Source organism: Oreochromis niloticus, linkage group LG22 (assembly GCF_001858045.2).
Source record: "Oreochromis niloticus isolate F11D_XX linkage group LG22, O_niloticus_UMD_NMBU, whole genome shotgun sequence".
Classification (NCBI taxonomy): domain Eukaryota; kingdom Metazoa; phylum Chordata; class Actinopteri; order Cichliformes; family Cichlidae; genus Oreochromis; species Oreochromis niloticus.
This window is the reverse complement of record NC_031985.2, coordinates 2,430,314-2,446,746: the sequence shown is the minus strand read 5'-3', so window position 1 is coordinate 2,446,746 and position 16,433 is coordinate 2,430,314. Positions and strand designations below refer to the sequence as shown.

At 44.5% G+C, this 16,433-nt stretch overlaps 1 protein-coding gene across 6 annotated transcripts in view; it reads left to right on the top strand.

Annotated features, from left to right (window-relative positions):
• Positions 1-16,433, top strand: part of carmil1 (capping protein regulator and myosin 1 linker 1) — a 31,225-nt gene that overhangs the window by 11,114 nt on the left and 3,678 nt on the right. For 5 of the 6 annotated variants that reach the window (XM_019350845.2, XM_019350847.2, XM_019350846.2 and 2 more), the window contains 32 exons: positions 2,595-2,654; positions 3,041-3,162; positions 4,435-4,532; positions 4,625-4,695; positions 4,982-5,055; positions 5,482-5,557; positions 5,753-5,841; positions 6,011-6,105; positions 6,417-6,503; positions 6,590-6,693; positions 6,813-6,890; positions 6,981-7,057; positions 7,250-7,354; positions 7,622-7,863; positions 7,949-8,048; positions 8,134-8,188; positions 8,314-8,486; positions 8,832-8,900; positions 8,996-9,089; positions 9,174-9,272; positions 9,444-9,572; positions 9,682-9,804; positions 9,890-10,065; positions 10,276-10,363; positions 10,470-10,622; positions 11,280-11,346; positions 12,159-12,403; positions 12,515-12,630; positions 13,151-13,670; positions 13,947-13,989; positions 14,129-14,320; positions 14,453-14,590. In XM_019350845.2, the coding sequence (XP_019206390.1) occupies positions 2,595-2,654; positions 3,041-3,162; positions 4,435-4,532; positions 4,625-4,695; positions 4,982-5,055; positions 5,482-5,557; positions 5,753-5,841; positions 6,011-6,105; positions 6,417-6,503; positions 6,590-6,693; positions 6,813-6,890; positions 6,981-7,057; positions 7,250-7,354; positions 7,622-7,863; positions 7,949-8,048; positions 8,134-8,188; positions 8,314-8,486; positions 8,832-8,900; positions 8,996-9,089; positions 9,174-9,272; positions 9,444-9,572; positions 9,682-9,804; positions 9,890-10,065; positions 10,276-10,363; positions 10,470-10,622; positions 11,280-11,346; positions 12,159-12,403; positions 12,515-12,630; positions 13,151-13,670; positions 13,947-13,989; positions 14,129-14,320; positions 14,453-14,590 (3,958 nt within the window). The remainder of the gene's footprint in view (positions 1-2,594; positions 2,655-3,040; positions 3,163-4,434; positions 4,533-4,624; positions 4,696-4,981; positions 5,056-5,481; positions 5,558-5,752; positions 5,842-6,010; positions 6,106-6,416; positions 6,504-6,589; positions 6,694-6,812; positions 6,891-6,980; positions 7,058-7,249; positions 7,355-7,621; positions 7,864-7,948; positions 8,049-8,133; positions 8,189-8,313; positions 8,487-8,831; positions 8,901-8,995; positions 9,090-9,173; positions 9,273-9,443; positions 9,573-9,681; positions 9,805-9,889; positions 10,066-10,275; positions 10,364-10,469; positions 10,623-11,279; positions 11,347-12,158; positions 12,404-12,514; positions 12,631-13,150; positions 13,671-13,946; positions 13,990-14,128; positions 14,321-14,452; positions 14,591-16,433) is intronic. The other variant, XM_019350849.2, reaches the window with a different exon arrangement.

Here is a 16,433-nt window from a genome sequence, read left to right as displayed (position 1 = left end):
GCAGTGACCAGCTTTAAGGTGGCGTCGGAGGAAGTGTAATGTTCTGGCTCTGTGCTTTTGGATCTATGTTGCCAGTTGACGTTAATAGTTGCATCATCACCATCGTTTTGTTTAAGGTTGTTCTACGTTGTGCAGTCGTTGCTGCCGGGGATTCCCTTATGACGGAATAATTGTTTTGTCTAAGCAAATGTTGTCTTTGATTATCAAATGACTGAAATAAGACTTTTGTAGTTCAGTGAGTTTAAAGCAGGCACTTTGTTAGCCGAGCGACTTTATTGTAAGCTACAGTAGAGGCGCCATGTTGGCACTTAATGAGTACATATGACTGAAATTACTAACACGCCTGTAAAAATCCACAAAATGCAAAACTTGTTTGAAGTTTCTTTAATCAAAGAAAGTTTGGACCTGAGGAGGACCGACTGCACTTTGGTTCGTCCGGATTAATCCGGTGACCCGACTGAACGGAGATCCTCAGATCAAAGTTTCTCTCTTTCCGCGGGACATTTAAAACCTTCCAGACTGTCCGAGCGAATTTCTCTTCTTGTTATAAAAACACGTTTGGATGATGAGTTGCGATGTTCAAAAACATCAGCAGGCACGAGTGAACCGTAGAGGCTGAAATGTGTTTCAGCTCCGCCCGCTGACCCCTGATCTGTTGTTCCACAGTGGGCCAGCGGTTTTTCTAACTGTGTATGAAGAGAGCGAGTGGAACAGAGGGCGGTTTGTTCCTCGGTGTGTACTGTCCCAGCCCAGAGAGGCGGGGGAACAATGGAGGAATTTAACAGCTGGTGAGGAGGGCAGGGGAGGGGGCACGGCTCGCCCTCTCTCTCTGCTTTTCACGTCGTTTCTTATTGATTTCTTCTTCTCCCTCGGGCAAAGTCCAAACCGTCCTCTCTTGCATCTTTCTTTCACTTTTTCACCCTCCCCCTCTCGCTCTGCATCGCGCCTCTTCATCGTCTGACAGCTCTCCGGTCACTCCATCTCTTTCGCTTTCTTTTTCCGCCTCCCCCCTTCACTCCCGCCGTCGTTGTTGTGCTTCTCCCTCTTTTCCTCAGTCACACTTGTTCTTTTTGGCAGCGACCGCACATTATTTTTACTTTCTCTCTCTCTGGACTCAAAGGAAACGAGTGTGAGGCTCTGCTCCAGACATTTGTTCTGCAGACTATTTGTAGCCTGTGTTTTTTACATTCCTGTAGTCTCTCTGATTTTTCTTCTTCTTACCCCTCTCTTCAGGGTTTGTTCAGTAGCAATAATAACCCGCCTCGTATCAGCACTGCACGCTCTGTCCATCATGGAAAAGCATTTAAGAAATTCCTGACTGGAGAATTGTTGATAATGTAAATTAAATATAGTCCAGATGATTGGGAAAGCCTCCTTGAACGTTCTTGCGGGACAGCGAACTGTCTCTGTTGCTCAACCACGAAACAAGTCGGCGCTTGAGAAGTTATTCTCAGTTTTAAAAGCAAGTATGTACTCATCAAGGTAACACTTGTTGTGCTTCATGCGCTACATGACTGAAAGTATGTGGACCCTTCAACATTTCAGCCACGTGCGATAACGATGATCAGCTGCTATAACAGCCAGGTTTCATTCTTTCCACCAGATGTTGCCTCGCTTCGCTCACAGCAGCATTGCTAACAGCGATAAGGTCTGCCTCACAGTCGGCCTTCTGGGTCTTCCTAAATGTGAAGTGAAACACTGAGCAAGTGTTCAGTGAGCACAAGTGGCATTCTTAGAGCTGTAGAGATGTCCGCCTGTGGCTGCCATCATGTCCACATCCTGCCATGAGAGTGAGCCTCTCATCACCAGTACATCCACACCTGCTTGTTTCCTGATGCAGTTCAGTAGAAAGAAAATAGTTTTCTGTCTGAATTTTTTGCGTCATGATTTCTGGAGGGAAACTTTGCTGCTGAGTTTTTCAGATGTATGTTTTGATGCTTTGAGGCGAGTGCAAGGATCCCTGCAGCAAATATCTAAAAAAAAAAACTGGGCAGCCCAAACCAAACCCCTCTCTGTTCATCCTGGTACCTTCACATCTGTCCAGTTCAGTTGTTCAGACATGCAGCTGGTGGCTCAAAACTTTAGATCAAATGTTTTCTTAATTTTTTTCTTCAAAGTTGCAGAAAGTTGTGTGTGTGTGTGTGTGTGTGTGCGTGTGTGTGTGTGTGTGTGCGCGCGCGTGTGTGTGTGTGTGTGTGTGTGTGTGTGTGTGTGTGTGTGCGTGTGTGCGCGCGCGCGTGTGTGTGTGTGTGTGTGTGTGTGTGTGTGTGTGTGTAGCACCTGAAATCCCTTCATCCAGCTAATGGCAGATTGTATTTTCACTCTCTGTGTGAGGGGTAAACATTTCCTGGGAAGAGTCAGAGTAATCAGTAATCAGTTCACTTTGTTTTTCCTTGTAATATTTTTCCTCGTAAACTTCACATTGTGGGAAGAAAAAGCTCCTTTGGGATTGATGAAAAGTAGAAAAACACTTCTGGCTGTTTTTTCTCAGCCTGCTGCCCTTTCAGTGGCTCTTTGATCAGATGTGGAAATACAAGATTAAGCTGATGTGTTTAGCATGGATTTCAACACGCGTCTCTTCTGAACCCTTTCAGGTTGAACAGTCCTTCAGCTATCTGGAAATCCTGGGAATCCAAAGCAACAAGCCCACACAGGTACACAAACAACAAAGTCTTGACACTGCAGCTTTTTATTCATTGCATCGCACCACACATGACAACATCTGGACTGCATCCAAATGCACACGTCTCATGTAAAACATTGAACCCCAGCTTTTCCTCATGAAGTTAAAGCAGGTTTTCAAGTTTCACTCGTGTCGAGCCTTAAAACGCTGACGCTGTCGTCTTATTCACTCTGTGTCCTTCTGCATCATGTTGGTCTTTTAAACTGGAGAAGTGAAAAAGGACTCCAGCTCTGTGTTAACTCACTCACCTGAATCAGCCTCCTCAGGGAAAACCAATCATCATCACGGGGTGTCTGCATTTCTTCACATCCGTGATTCCTTCATGTCTGATTCCTTTGTGTGTGTCGCCCCCTGCAGCTGGTGTTGGAGCATGAGCACAGCTCGTGGAGCCTCCGGCTGGGCTCTGCAGAGGAAGTGGACAAGGTGATCGCTCACATCGGCAACTGTCTTCACCGGATCTGCCCGGCAGGCGTACCGGTGTAGGTACCACGCGGCCAGCAGCCGCAGACACTGTTAGGCTGATAACACAGAACCACAACCTTACAGAGGGTTGGAAAGACCCTTTAAGTGTGAAATAAAATTTTCAGTGTTCAGTTTATTCAGTAAAGTTTAGAATGATGATGAACAATTATCTTTATTATCTTTTACTAACAAAAGTATCCATGTGATACTTAAAATAGGAAAAAGCTCATTTAAGAGGAGAAGCATGTTTAAGCGTGCACGGCACCTTTAAGGGTTTGAGATCTGTTGAAATGTCATTGTGTTTGCTGAAGGGACGGATTTGTGGATGCAGTGAGGAATTAAAATGTTTCAAAGGAAGCTTTGAAAGTATAAAACAAATCTTCAGGAGACTTTTCTGTAGTCCTGGACTCTGCTAGAGTCTCGTTCCTGTAATCGGCTGCACGGTGCAGATCTGCAGGGCTTCTGTGCTGACAGCTGTAACGATGTACCTGAACGACCATGTAAAACCTCGCCCTGCACTTTGACGTCATGCAATGTCCAAAGAAACTGTCTGAAAACGAACGTCTGAAGCAGTCTGACGCCTGAGCTTTCAGATCACAGGCATGACGGGTACATATGTCGGCCTGATTATTTATCTCTTTGACCATGTTTAATATGAACGTGTGTGAGAATCAAGAGCCTTAGCTGTGATTGTGCAGCTCTTAAGTTTAAGGCAATCTTCTTATGCACCTCTGAAGCATTTTAACCATGGCTGCTAGTTTTAGATCCCACTGTGGAATTCCCGCTGTGTTTCCCGTGGATCTCTGCAGTGTGTGCAAATCCTCTACAGCAATCCTTCAACGTGGTTTCATTTTCAGGGTGTGGAGGAAGTCGCAGGGAGGTAAATCTGTGGTGGCGCTCTCTCAGGTCTCAGGATGTTACAGAAAGTCTGTGTGATGATGGTCTCATCCATGTTCACAGTGATTCAGCAGCTCATAGAAATCAGACATTTGTGGCCTTTGGACTGGCACCCAGATAAAACCAAATGTATGTTTTTTAGGCTTTTTAATTGACTGCTTAACAAATCTAGTCATTAGTTATGAAAATGTGAGTTTAGTCCTCGTTTCTTTTTATTAGCTAATAAAGTCGAGTTTGTATTCTGGTTTCTCGTGTTCTCAGAACTGTTTTCAGTCTCAGTTGTTGCTTTGGGAGTTTTGTAAAGTTTTTAAAAGTGTTGAAATGAATATGAAATGATTCTGTTTTCTTGTCCTCCCTCCCCTCGTTTGTCCCTTCCTCTCTCTGTAAGGAAGGAAGATGATGAGGAAGTTAAATTTGAAGCCCCCGGACAGGCTGGCAGCCCTGCAGGCCATCTGGGACGAGCAGGCCTCAGCTGACCTGGGACCGTGCGGTACATCATAATCAGTCACTTCCCAGATGTCACAGAAGTCACATGTTTAAAGTGTCTGTGCTAATTTGCTGCTGTCATGTGACTCTTTGCAGGCGGCTTCTCCCATCAGTACTGGTGTGTGTGTGATTACCTCCGCCAGCCGTACAGAGAGGAAGTGCAGTGGGTCGGTGCTGCACGCTGGAATCATTACTCTTTTTAATCTGATGAACTTTGTTTCCTCTCTTTCCTTCTTTCGTCTGTAGTCATCAGCTTCTTTTCTTATCTACCGCTTTCTGGGGTTTTTTCTTTTCCATCTTTTTTTCTTCGCCTGCTTCTCCAGATGTTTTTGCTGTGATGTCACAGCCATTCTCTCCTGTCCATGTTGAAGCAATAACTCAGATTCTTGTCACATCTGCTAGTTTGTGTTGTTTCTTTCCTCTCAGCCTCACGTGTCTTCTTGTTTTCACCAGGATGTGGACACCATCTATCTCACTCAGGACACCAAAGAGCTCAACCTGCAGGACTTTGTTCATCTGGACAACAAGTACTGAAACGACTCAACACCTCATTATGTATCAAGTGTGACTTTGAATATGAGGGGACCAGTTTTATCTTCATTTTAGTGAATATGTGCAGTATTGACACATTTAATTACAAATTCAGCTGTTTGGTTGTTGACCTTTAAAGGACCTCTTGGCATCACATTTAAAAAAACAACGGATGAGACCATTTTTCAGTGTGCTGGGTGAATGAGGTGTAAACTTTAACTCAGGTCATCGTCTTTTTTCTAAACCTGGTGTCCAAACGTAACCGGAGTGGAAGCAAACACAAAGTCCCAAACCTGACACGGCCCCGAGCAGCAGCAGCCTCCGAGACAACAGCAGTATTTCATGTCCTTTTTTCTGTGTCACTGTGTGGAATAAAGTGACTTACAGTTGTATATGAAGGCACATTTATTTTGTCCTTTCAGGGATTTGATTCCAATCATTACAGTTCTGGAGTACAACCAGTGGTTCACTAAGCTCTCCACCAAAGACTACAAACTGGTAACATCCTGCACAAATCCAGCTTTACCTGATCTAAAGCATTTCACACAAGGCCTCCTGTGTTTTTATCATAACGTTAAAATTGACTTGAACTAAATAAATCTTGAACTAAATTGCTATATAATAAAAATTCTTTCTTTATTTTTTTGTGAGTGGGATTCAGTTTAAGACCCGAGTGTGTTTCGTCTGTTTCAGCCGACAGATGTGTACGACCAGATTTTGAGAGTGGTGGCTCGATCGAGCCGGCTGGAGGAGCTGGTGCTGGACAATGCTGGGCTCAAAAGGTCAGAGGTCAAATAAGAGAGCCAGGCACATGTGATCTGTGCACGTTTTCTCTACTTCCATATTCTCCACATTTGTCAGTAAAGAGTAAATAAAGAGACTCTGACGATCCGCATTTATGCTGCTTGTGTTGAGACTTTGCTAAGCCTGCTCGCTCTTCTTCTCCTGCAGTGATTTTGCTCAGAAACTGGCCGGCGCTCTGGCACACAACCCCGCCTCCACGCTTCAAACACTCAACCTGAGCAACAACTCGCTGGAGGACAAAGGTTAAGAAAATGTGTACACACACAGACTACGGGCCATGACGTATCAGCATGGCCTTAAACATCCCAGGAATAGAAAAGAGGCGATGTTCTTGTAGAAAATCACTTAAATGTATTTCTCATCATCCCAAATGAGAACTGACATTAAATTCAGTTCTCATTATGTTTTATTTATTTTCATCTGTTAAACATTTGTTCAGAGTTCGGTTATCCAACCCTCTACAGGGCATCCAGGTGCAGTCAGGCGCCCTCTGGTGGCCATTTTTCAGCTTTTTAAAGTCTAACGACTTCAAATTGACGTTTGTTTCCTGCAGGCGTTGCTGCTCTGAGCGCTCAGTTTGCCAAACTGCCCATGGGTCTAAAGCACGTGAACCTCTCCAGGACTTCCATGTCTCCTAAAGGTGAACAAACAGGGACACTGAGAAGACTTCATATTTTGTGAATAGGTTTTTTTTTCTTAAGTGTGCATTGTTGTCGTCATTTTCAGGTGTAAACAGCCTCTGTCAGGCTCTCTGCGCCAACCCGATCGTGGCCTCCACCCTCACACACCTCGACCTGTCGGGAAACTCCCTCCGAGGGGACGACCTCCCGGTATGCAGTCGCCCTCGCCACTGCATCTCATATCAAGCATCAGGCTGGACAACACTCGAGCTACAGTCAGGGCTGTTTTTATAATCTGAGGAGTTTGTGTGTGTTTTTTTTCTTCACAGAACCTTCACAGCTTCCTGAGTCACTCAAACGTCCTGGAAACTCTCGATCTGTCCAATAGCGACTGCTGTCTGGAGCAGGTCGGAAAACTTTAAACTAAAACGTCGGGCTCTGTGGTTCCGTCGTGTTCTGAGTTCATTATATTTTTCTTCATTGTTTGTTGTGTTTAGGTGTGTTCGTCCCTGCTCAGAGGATCTTTGAAGCACCTTTCTGTCCTCAACATGTCAAAAACAGTCTTTTCTCACAGGTCAGATGTTAATAATGACGTGTGTGTGATATCTTTGCAGATATCCAATCTGATCACAGGTTACACTCACTAATGATGCATTCATTTCTCTTTTGATTTCTTCTTCAGCAAATCTTATCCAACAAATAGTTTTGTCACTTTGATATTTATCGATGTGTTGATGTTAATGCACGTGTCCTCGCCCTCTCACAGGAAGTGTAAAGAAATCCCTCCGTCCTTTAAGCAGTTCTTCAGCTCTGCTCAGGCTCTGACGTCCGTCAGTCTGTCAGGAACCAAGCTGCCTCTGGAGGCTCTGAAGTAAGATATTTTGTACACGTTTCACATAAAAGGAAACTGAAGTAACTGCTTGAATTGCTTTGGTCATGTTTGAGCGTAACAGGTCCCCTATTAGTGTTTTCAATATAACCTTCATCTGATTTCTGGAAACCTCAGAGATTTATTGCAGAACACACAGAGGCAGATGTTAATAAAAGGAAGGCTGACCTGGAAAAAGTGACACTGATGTCTGTAAGTCACCGTTTCTGTGTGAGCACACACTCGTCTGATCCATTTGTGTCTCTGCAGATCTTTGCTGTTGGGACTCGGCTGCAACCCAAACCTCAGCGACGTGTCTCTGGACCTCAGCTGCTGTGAGGTAAGACTCCAGCACGCTTTGTTCTACACAGATAAAAGTAAACTGGAAGTATTGGGAAAGTGTTTACCAGCGACTGTCTTTTGCTCTCAGCTGCGTTCTGGAGGCTCCCAGATCCTGGAGGGTTGTATTGCTGAGATTCCCAACATTACCAGTCTGGATATTTCTGACAATGGTGTGGAAATTTTGACATTAAAGCCGCTCCTGTACTTGCTTTGTGTGATCTTGGTTCATTCATGTTTCCGTGCTGCCTCACGCAGGCCTGGACATGGATCTGACCACCCTGCTCGTGTGGCTGGCCAAGAACCGCTCCATCAGACATCTTTCACTGGGCAAAAACTTTAACAACATCAAGTCCAAGTGGGTGACAGACACACCACAAACATGGGTTTCCACTCTTTGTTTCACTGTGGCACAGTTATTCACCTGGTAACGTTTCCCACAGGAATGTGGCTCAGGTCCTGGACAATCTGGTTCATATGATTCAAGAAGAGGAATCGGTAAACTTTTTAGGATTTATGAAACATCATCTCATAATTTCCACTGAATTCCTATTTAAGGCTTTAAATGCATCCCGTTTTGATCTTAAACACTCAAAATGTGTCCATTACTTCCCTGTTTGTAGCCGCTGACCTCGCTGTCCCTGGCCGATTCCAAACTCAAGGCCGACCTCTCCATCGTCCTCAACGCTCTGGGCAGCAACACCTCTCTGACCAAACTGGACATTAGTGGAAACTCCATGGGAGACATGGGGGCTAAGATTCTGGCCAAAGCCCTGCAGATCAACACTAAGCTCAGGTGAGCTCAGGTGTTTCATCTTTAGCTTGAGAAGAAGATGCTGAAGAGGATTTTTGTTATTGTATTTTTGCACAACTCTGTTGCTTGTGAAGCTCGCACACAAGAATTTCACTCGCATGTGCTGTACCAGTGTACCTGCACATGTGACGTGACAATAAAAGTGATTTGATTTGATTTGATTTAGTGTCCTACAGCGATGTGCGTGGGAATCTCAGACAACAGTCAAATATGATTGAAGCAAAAACGTTTTCATTTCTAAAAGTTTCTTGTAGGTGATACTAAAAAGAAGCCGAGTTATTTTCCTTTTTTGGCTGATTAGTTTTTATGTTTGGTTTGTATCTGCAGGACGTTGGTGTGGGACAGGAACAACGTCAGCCCTCAGGGGCTGCAGGATGTCGCTGCCGCTTTGGAGAAGTGAGTGTCGAGGAAGGCGCAGCTGCCACAGCTTTAAAGCTCAGCACCGGCTTTGGTGGCGTATGAATGAATCAAATGTGGTCTTTCTCCATCAGGAACTACACCATTCGTTTCATGCCTGTTCCCATCATGGATGCTGCTCAGGCGCTGAAGGCAAATCCAGAGAAGACAGAGGACGCCCTGCTCAAGGTTTTGGTTTTTGGTTTTTCTCTTTTTCGGTCTTGTAAAGAGCCTTTCTGTGTGATCTCACAGTTCCCGTGTTTTCTCATGCAGATGGAGCAGTACCTGCTGAGGAACCACGAGACGCGTAAATACCTGCAGGAGCAGGCGTACAGACTGCAGCAGGGAATCGTCACCACCACCACACAGCAGGCAGGCGCAGCAGAGATTTCTCTCTTGGTCTTTTGCAACAACTGTTGTGTTTATTGAAATCTATGCTGACTTTTTTTTTAAATGTACATTACAGATCAAAGGGACTTTAAATAATTAATTAAGTATTCAAAATATCGCTTACAATTGACCTTTGACCTCTGTGTGATGCAGATGATGGACATGATGTGTGTGAGGGTGCAGGATCATCTGAACTCTCTGAGGTTCACAGAGACCAGCGCCGTTCAGGAGGACATGAAGGTGGCCGAGAACCTCATGAAGGATGCCAGAAACTCCAAAACTGTAAGAACGTGCAGCTCACCTCAAATCCACCAACACTAACAGCACGCCTGTGCGTGGCATGGAGACTAACCCAGATACAACTCACTCACATCTTTACTTTTTATCCCAGCTGCTTCCCAACCTGTACCACCTGAAGAGTGCAGGCTCCACAGGTACGTGTGTCGGAGCTATTCAGGATAAACTGGAGTCGATGGCTGGAGAGATAGCAGCAGTGATGGACGACCAGCTGCAGGTACAGAACGGCTGTTTTTACCTCTGAAACGTGGCTCTAATCTCAGCTGCTCGAGCCTTAAACTCTGCTAACTCGCTCACCTCAGACGATGCTGAGGACCATGGTGGATACTGCCGAGGCCCTGTGTCCTAATGTGATGAAGAAGAGCAGCCTTCGCCAGGAGCTGCTGAAGGCCGGTGCGGGGAGGATGACCATTCCTCGCAGCTTCATCACCACCACGCTGCTGGAGCAGTCCGGGGTCGACATCATCAATAAGATCAGGTCTGAAATGGAAACGAAGTCCCTTAAAAATACTTGAAGAGATTCTGATCCTCAGCACACACAAAGTCAGGAGCTCTCTCTGAGATCTGCTTTTCTTTTTACTCTATTTATTTATTCTTCACATTTGTAAAATCTTTTAATACCGTATGATCTTAATATCCTGACGATACAGATGTGTAACACGTGTCTTTTGTCACTCGTGTCTGACAGTGAGGTGAAACTCGGCGTTGCCTCGTTTCTCTCTGATCGCATCGTGGATGAGATCCTGGAGTCTTTGTCCAGATCACAGCACACTCTGGTTAGTGTCCTCTCCACCTGTCACCTCCACCTTCTGCCTGCCTTTCCTTTTCTCCTCGTCGAGTTCTTCCTGGTTATCCCTCGCATCTTTCTCTGGCTGTTTCCAGGCCGACCATCTGATCAGAAAGGACCAACCTCTGGTGCATCACGAGCCCCATCTGGAGATGGAGGTCTTAGACGAGACAGTTTTACAGCCAGAGAACTACGACCAGGATCAGAACCAAGATCGGGAAAATAACCTGGACGATATGGACTCCACGGTAGGAAAATATTAATATGAATGATTTGCTGTGAATGTTTAGAAGTCATCAGTAACTTAGCACAAGCTTGTTACCTGAAGCGGGATTTAAAAAGAAAACAGACGTTTGTTAATCCCTTCAAAGTGATCCCCTTGGCCCCGCCCCTCCCTGAGCCTGGTTCTGCCGGAAGTTTCTTCCTGTTAAAGGGAGTTTTTCCTTCCCACTGTTGCCAAAGTGCTTGCTCATAGGGGGTCATATGATTGTTGGGTTTTTCTCTGTATGTATTATTGTAGGGTCTACTGCACAATATAAAGCGCTTTGAGGGGACTGCTGATGTGATTTGGCGCTGTGTAAATAAAATCAAATTGAATTTTAAACATACAAAGTTAAAGACAGCACATCAGAGGCAGGAGAACATTTTCTGCTTTGGGTCTAAACTTCTTAAAGGAGGAGGAGAAGTCACCTCAAAGAGTGGGACAGATCTGTGTGAATACAGCAGAGACCTGGGAGCGTTGTTAGCACTGCGCTATGAGATGACCTTGATGGGGATAACAGCTAAGACCAAATCTGCTGTATTTTTTGCTTTTTATAGCCGTACATAAGACTATCTCATGAGAGGTCCACGTATTTGTGTATTAATAAGAAATAATCATTCATAAAAATACTTTTCCCCTTTAGATGATACCCAAATCCAAGAGGAAGAGCATTCTGGTCAGGATGCTGAGGCCCGTGTCTGTGGCGTTTGGTAAGTAACATGTTGAGTCAGCGCGCCGGTGACCCTTTGAACCTGGAGGAGGTGGAAAATAAACAATATGGAGACAGTCGGCAAGCATTTCATCCAGACGGGGAAAAGTAGATAAACAAATCTACTCATTACTATTAGTCACTGATGAGACTGAAGTTTAAGCACGTAGAAACTCTTCAAAATAAAATATAATACAGCTCCTTATAAGGCTTCAGACCAGGGGTGTCAAACATCAGGCTCGGGGACCAGAATCAGCCTGGCAAAGACTTTAATTCAATCCAGTGGATGGTAAGTGAAGAAGGACATAGACTTTAGCTTTCTTTCTACAGATAAAGACCTCCCACATGGCCGTTCACACTACACCAAAGTAATAAAGTCATAGTTACAGGATTCAAGGACAGAACAGTGACCACTGCAGCATTTCTTTATCATGTAGAAAAACTAAGACATTCTGTTGAATTTGCACTTCTTCTTCCTTCTTGGTAATTAAAAGGACAGAAAGGGGAGTTCCACTGGTCCGACCTATTTAAGGCAACTGTATGTGATGGACGATGAGTTTGATACCCCCGCCCTCTGTATGTAGTCGATCTCTGACAACAACATTCAGTACATTGTGCTGGGATTACATTCAGATCAGTATAAATGGAACACAGAAGTATCTGTTTTCTAGTTGTTTCATGTTTTGTGTATCCACGATTGTGGAACAAAATCTAACAACATTTTAGCGTGAGGACCTGCAGCACTGGTATTTGATTTGTTCGATTTTGAAATTCCCATCAGGCTTTGCTTCCTTCTCTCTCTTTGCCTGTCAGAGTTGGAGTTTGACCTCGACAAAGCTCTGGAAGAGGTACCTATCCACGTCGAGGACCCTCCTCTTCCTTCTCCTTCACAGCTGGACAGAACGTCAGCGTACTATGAAGACCTCCCCCCTCCCCCGACTCCACAGGATGCAAAATCAGCCCCGCTGGCCGAGCTGCCTCCCATGGAGCACAAAACTCTGGAACATCACACCAAATTCCGGCCAAAACCCAAGAGGACAAAACCCGCTCGGCCACACGTAGGTCTCTAACATCCCCAAATCGACCTCCGGGATGGATGTTTGTGGTTTGTTTTGTGCTCTTTGTGTAAACTCATCGGCAGGTAATTGATCTCTGTTTGTCTCTTTCAGCGGGAGGCCACGGGCAGCTCAGCGCCACAGGAAGCAGAGCAGAACAGCATTATGGGAAAGCTGGACGAGGGCTTGGATGATTTCTTCTCCAAGAAAGTCATTAAACTCAGCTTCAAGTGAGCATCATACCAGAACTGTTTTACATTTTTTCAGTCTTTAAGTAATTTTACTTTTAGAAGTAACTTATTACAATAGTAACAATTCATTACTTTACCTGAGAACAGCAGTTTGCTAAAGTACAAATATACCAGCCTACCGTGCATTTACCTTTGACTGTAGGTTAAAAACATGCTGGATGATGATTTGGGGATGTTAGAAACCTACATGTGGCCAGCTGGGTTTTGTCCTCTCGAGTTTTGGATACTAGCAGATGCATGTATTGGTTGTATTTCCTTCACCTCGTCCTTATGTGAAGCTAAACAGCTGTAGGATTGGATATTTTCCAGGATGAAGGCTCCATGCCAAGAAGTCAAAGAGACATAAACATTGTTTTCCCTATTTTTAGTAACATTAAAGTGATCATTTCCCACAGTTGGTCATGTTGGTTATGGTTTTCCTATAATTTGAACATGTTTGGCATCAAATTCACTTTTGAGGCTGAATAAATTTAGCTTCCCTTATTTTGATCATCTCCAGAATTCCCTCTGGGAAAGGTCCGTCCACCAGCACTCAGGAAGGAGCAGATAAAAAACGAGAATCCAGGAAGAGTGGTTTCTTTAATCTCATCAAACGAACGTCCCGTTTAGAGAAGAGCCACGGATCTGCCGCCATCGCCCCACCTCAACCTGCCTCTTCTGCCGCAGCTGCACCCCTTTCCCCGTGTCCAGTGACTAAGGAGACGACACCAGGATCCCCCACATCGCCTGTGAAAACCTGTCCCATTGTGCCGGAGCCCGAGCAGGAACCCCACAGGTCTCACTCTTCAAACCACACAGATTCTGAGGTTGAGGCGTCTCCAGCTGCCACCGAAAATGCAGAGGAGGAAAAAGAAAAGAAGAACGTGGAGAATAAGGAGAACCTGGAAAAGACGGAACATGTGGAGAAAGTGGAGAAGAAGGGAAACCCCCATAAACCCCGACACATCGGAGTTCCTATGATGGGAATGGACCTGATGGCTGAGATGAAGGCCAGGCAGGAGAGAATGGCTGGGAAGAAAGTAGGTGGACTTTAAAGTTTTGATGCATCATTAGCCAAAATGTTATATTATAAGACATGAATGTTAATGGTTGGACAAAATAATAGGAACAGACCAGTATCATATTACCGCTGAGTGCAGCTGCAGTAGTAAGATAGATTTATCCCATCGTCAGAACTCGTGTCAAAATTAAGCAGTGACTTAAGCCGTACTGCACAGGTGTTCCTAATGAAAAGGCCAGTAGGAGCGCACTCAGTGACTTGTACTGAAATGAAAGATGTCTTTCTCTGGTTTCAGACTGAGTCAGCTCACGCACAGGACAAGGTGGACGGTGACAAAGGTTTGTGTCTTTAATATCAACTTACCTTCAGATGATGCTAAATATGAAGGGCAGGGCTCCACTTGTACCATTTAAAACTCCACGATAAATGGGATGTTTCAAGCCTCCTGTCTCTGTGCTGACGATCGTCTTCCTGCAGCCAAGTCAGAAGTCCATCCCGCAGTGCCAGCAGACACTGATGAGTCTAAACCAGAGCCAACACCCAGGGCTAAGCCACCCGGTGTCACCCCGAAACCACCCCCACCCCAGGCTAACAAAGCACCCCTGGCAGCCTGCAGCTCTGGGCCCCTCAGCCCAACTAGCCCCCGACCAAGCAGCACCTACGTCTCCGGTAAGCAGGCAGAGGGAGAAGCAAGACCACCACTTTGAAGCTCTCTCTCTGTTGGGCATCAAAGATGAAAATATATGCAGTTCCCATTTAAAACCAAACCAGATGTCTGACTGGTTGATTTCTCTGTGTCAGATGAATGTGCCAATGCTCAAACGGGCAGCTTGTCTCCCAAAGCACCACTTCCTGCTCCTCGCCTGAAGAGGGCGCCGTCAGAACAGGAGCGAGCGAGTACCAGCAGCAACCCTGCAGAAGCTCTCTCTCCACAGAATGGTTAGTATCTACAGCACTGTGCAAAAGTTGTGAGTCACTCTGATTTCTTATATTTTGCTTTCAAGGACCCAGGCTTCCTTATACATTTTAAAAAGTTTTTCATCAGACACCGTCTGCTTTTTCACCCATTTTGGGTCCAGCCACAGTCATGATCTTGTCACAACTGATGAAACCGATGAACAGAAAAATGCAGTCATACTTTGGTCCACCATGTAGAAGAGTCTGCAGAGTGTCTGACTGACAGCAGCTTCATTTTTCAGCACAAGGATCATGGATCGGCCTCCCCAGAGCCAGATCTCAGCATAATTTGAAGCAGTGCGGGATCATCTTGGCTTCCTTTCCTTTGCATGGATATTTGCAGATGTTTCAATGAATCGCAGCACCTAGTTTTCATTATCCTAGTAGAATTAAACAAATGAAGGGTGACACAAGACTCTCACACAGTCCTGTTTGTTAACTTAAAAAAACTCACCAGTTGTTGCAGAATAACCTCGATATATGTAATAACTATCAATAAACAATTAAAACATATAAATAATGAAGGTTAATGAAGGTAATTAAGATAATCTAATTCTTTATTAAAAGGCATCGCTCTCAGTCTGTGAACATTATTTCAGTGAGTAAATTATATACAAATGTTCAGTTATTATTTCCTTATTACTTATTTTCTATTGATAAGGTGGTTTAAAATCTAACGGCACTGGCGGTCACTCAGACGATGTCAGACAGCCACGGTTGCTGAGACGCTTCGCGCGTCGCACGACTCGCCGCTCTGGCAAAGCTAAACACACAACACTTATTTTAACAGGTTTCCACATGTTTAATGAAAGCTTCCAGGGCCGTATTTGACGCCTCCACACGCCACGCACATTGTACGTCTGAAGCGATGGTCTGTCACACTTAAAGCAGATGCATTCAATCCCAGCCTGTACTTGATACGTCCAAATGTCACTGTGCGGGGGATTTGGTAGTTTAATGCTTTAGTTGTGTAATTAACGCTCACAGGAACTCAGTGTTTTTCCTTAAAACAGCGACTCAGCTGCGTGATTAAAAAAAAAGACGACTTCTCTTCTCTTTTTTTTTTCTTTTTAATTGTTGTGTAAAAAGATGTGATTTTAAAGTCAAAGAGACGAGAAGAAAAGGTAATATGTACGTTTGGAGGAGAGTGTATTGCACACTTCAGTGTGAGTGTGTTTCAGCTGATGAAGTGTTACAGAATATTTCAGTGTGAACCGCATAGTTGTTTTTTTTTAAAACCTCGTTCAATATCTTATTTTTAAAGCATACAGTATATAAAAGGTCAGTGTCATCGTCATGGTTACACCCACTAGCTTTAGGATCACCACAATCCTGTTCTTTAAAATCTAAACTCTTTGGACAAGACAACATAGAGCTCATCAGCTGACGCTAAAAAGGTTGATTATCAGTTTGCCTCTGTGTTTTATGGGTGTAGATACATGCAAGCCTGCACGTTAGTGCTAATTAACACACAAATAATATACCAGATTATATATTCACCAAAACTGAAGGAAAGACTGATCTGTTCGTACAGTAAGATGTGTTATTTGTCAAATATTATTCTCTGAAGATGTCTTAAAAGGCACCGACTGCAGGAAACACAGAGCAGAGGTCCAGTAGGGGTCGGGACACCTGTCAGTCAAAGGACCCGCACCACTAATGCTAAACTGCTTTAAAATTTACTCAATAATGAAAAAAACTGTTTTTAAAAATCATCTACTATAAAGTTATTATGGAAGGATTATTGAGACACGTTTTGCATCAAGCTGTAAACAAAGTTTGCATTTTAACATAGGAGGCTATGGAGCCGCTTTAGTGGGCACCC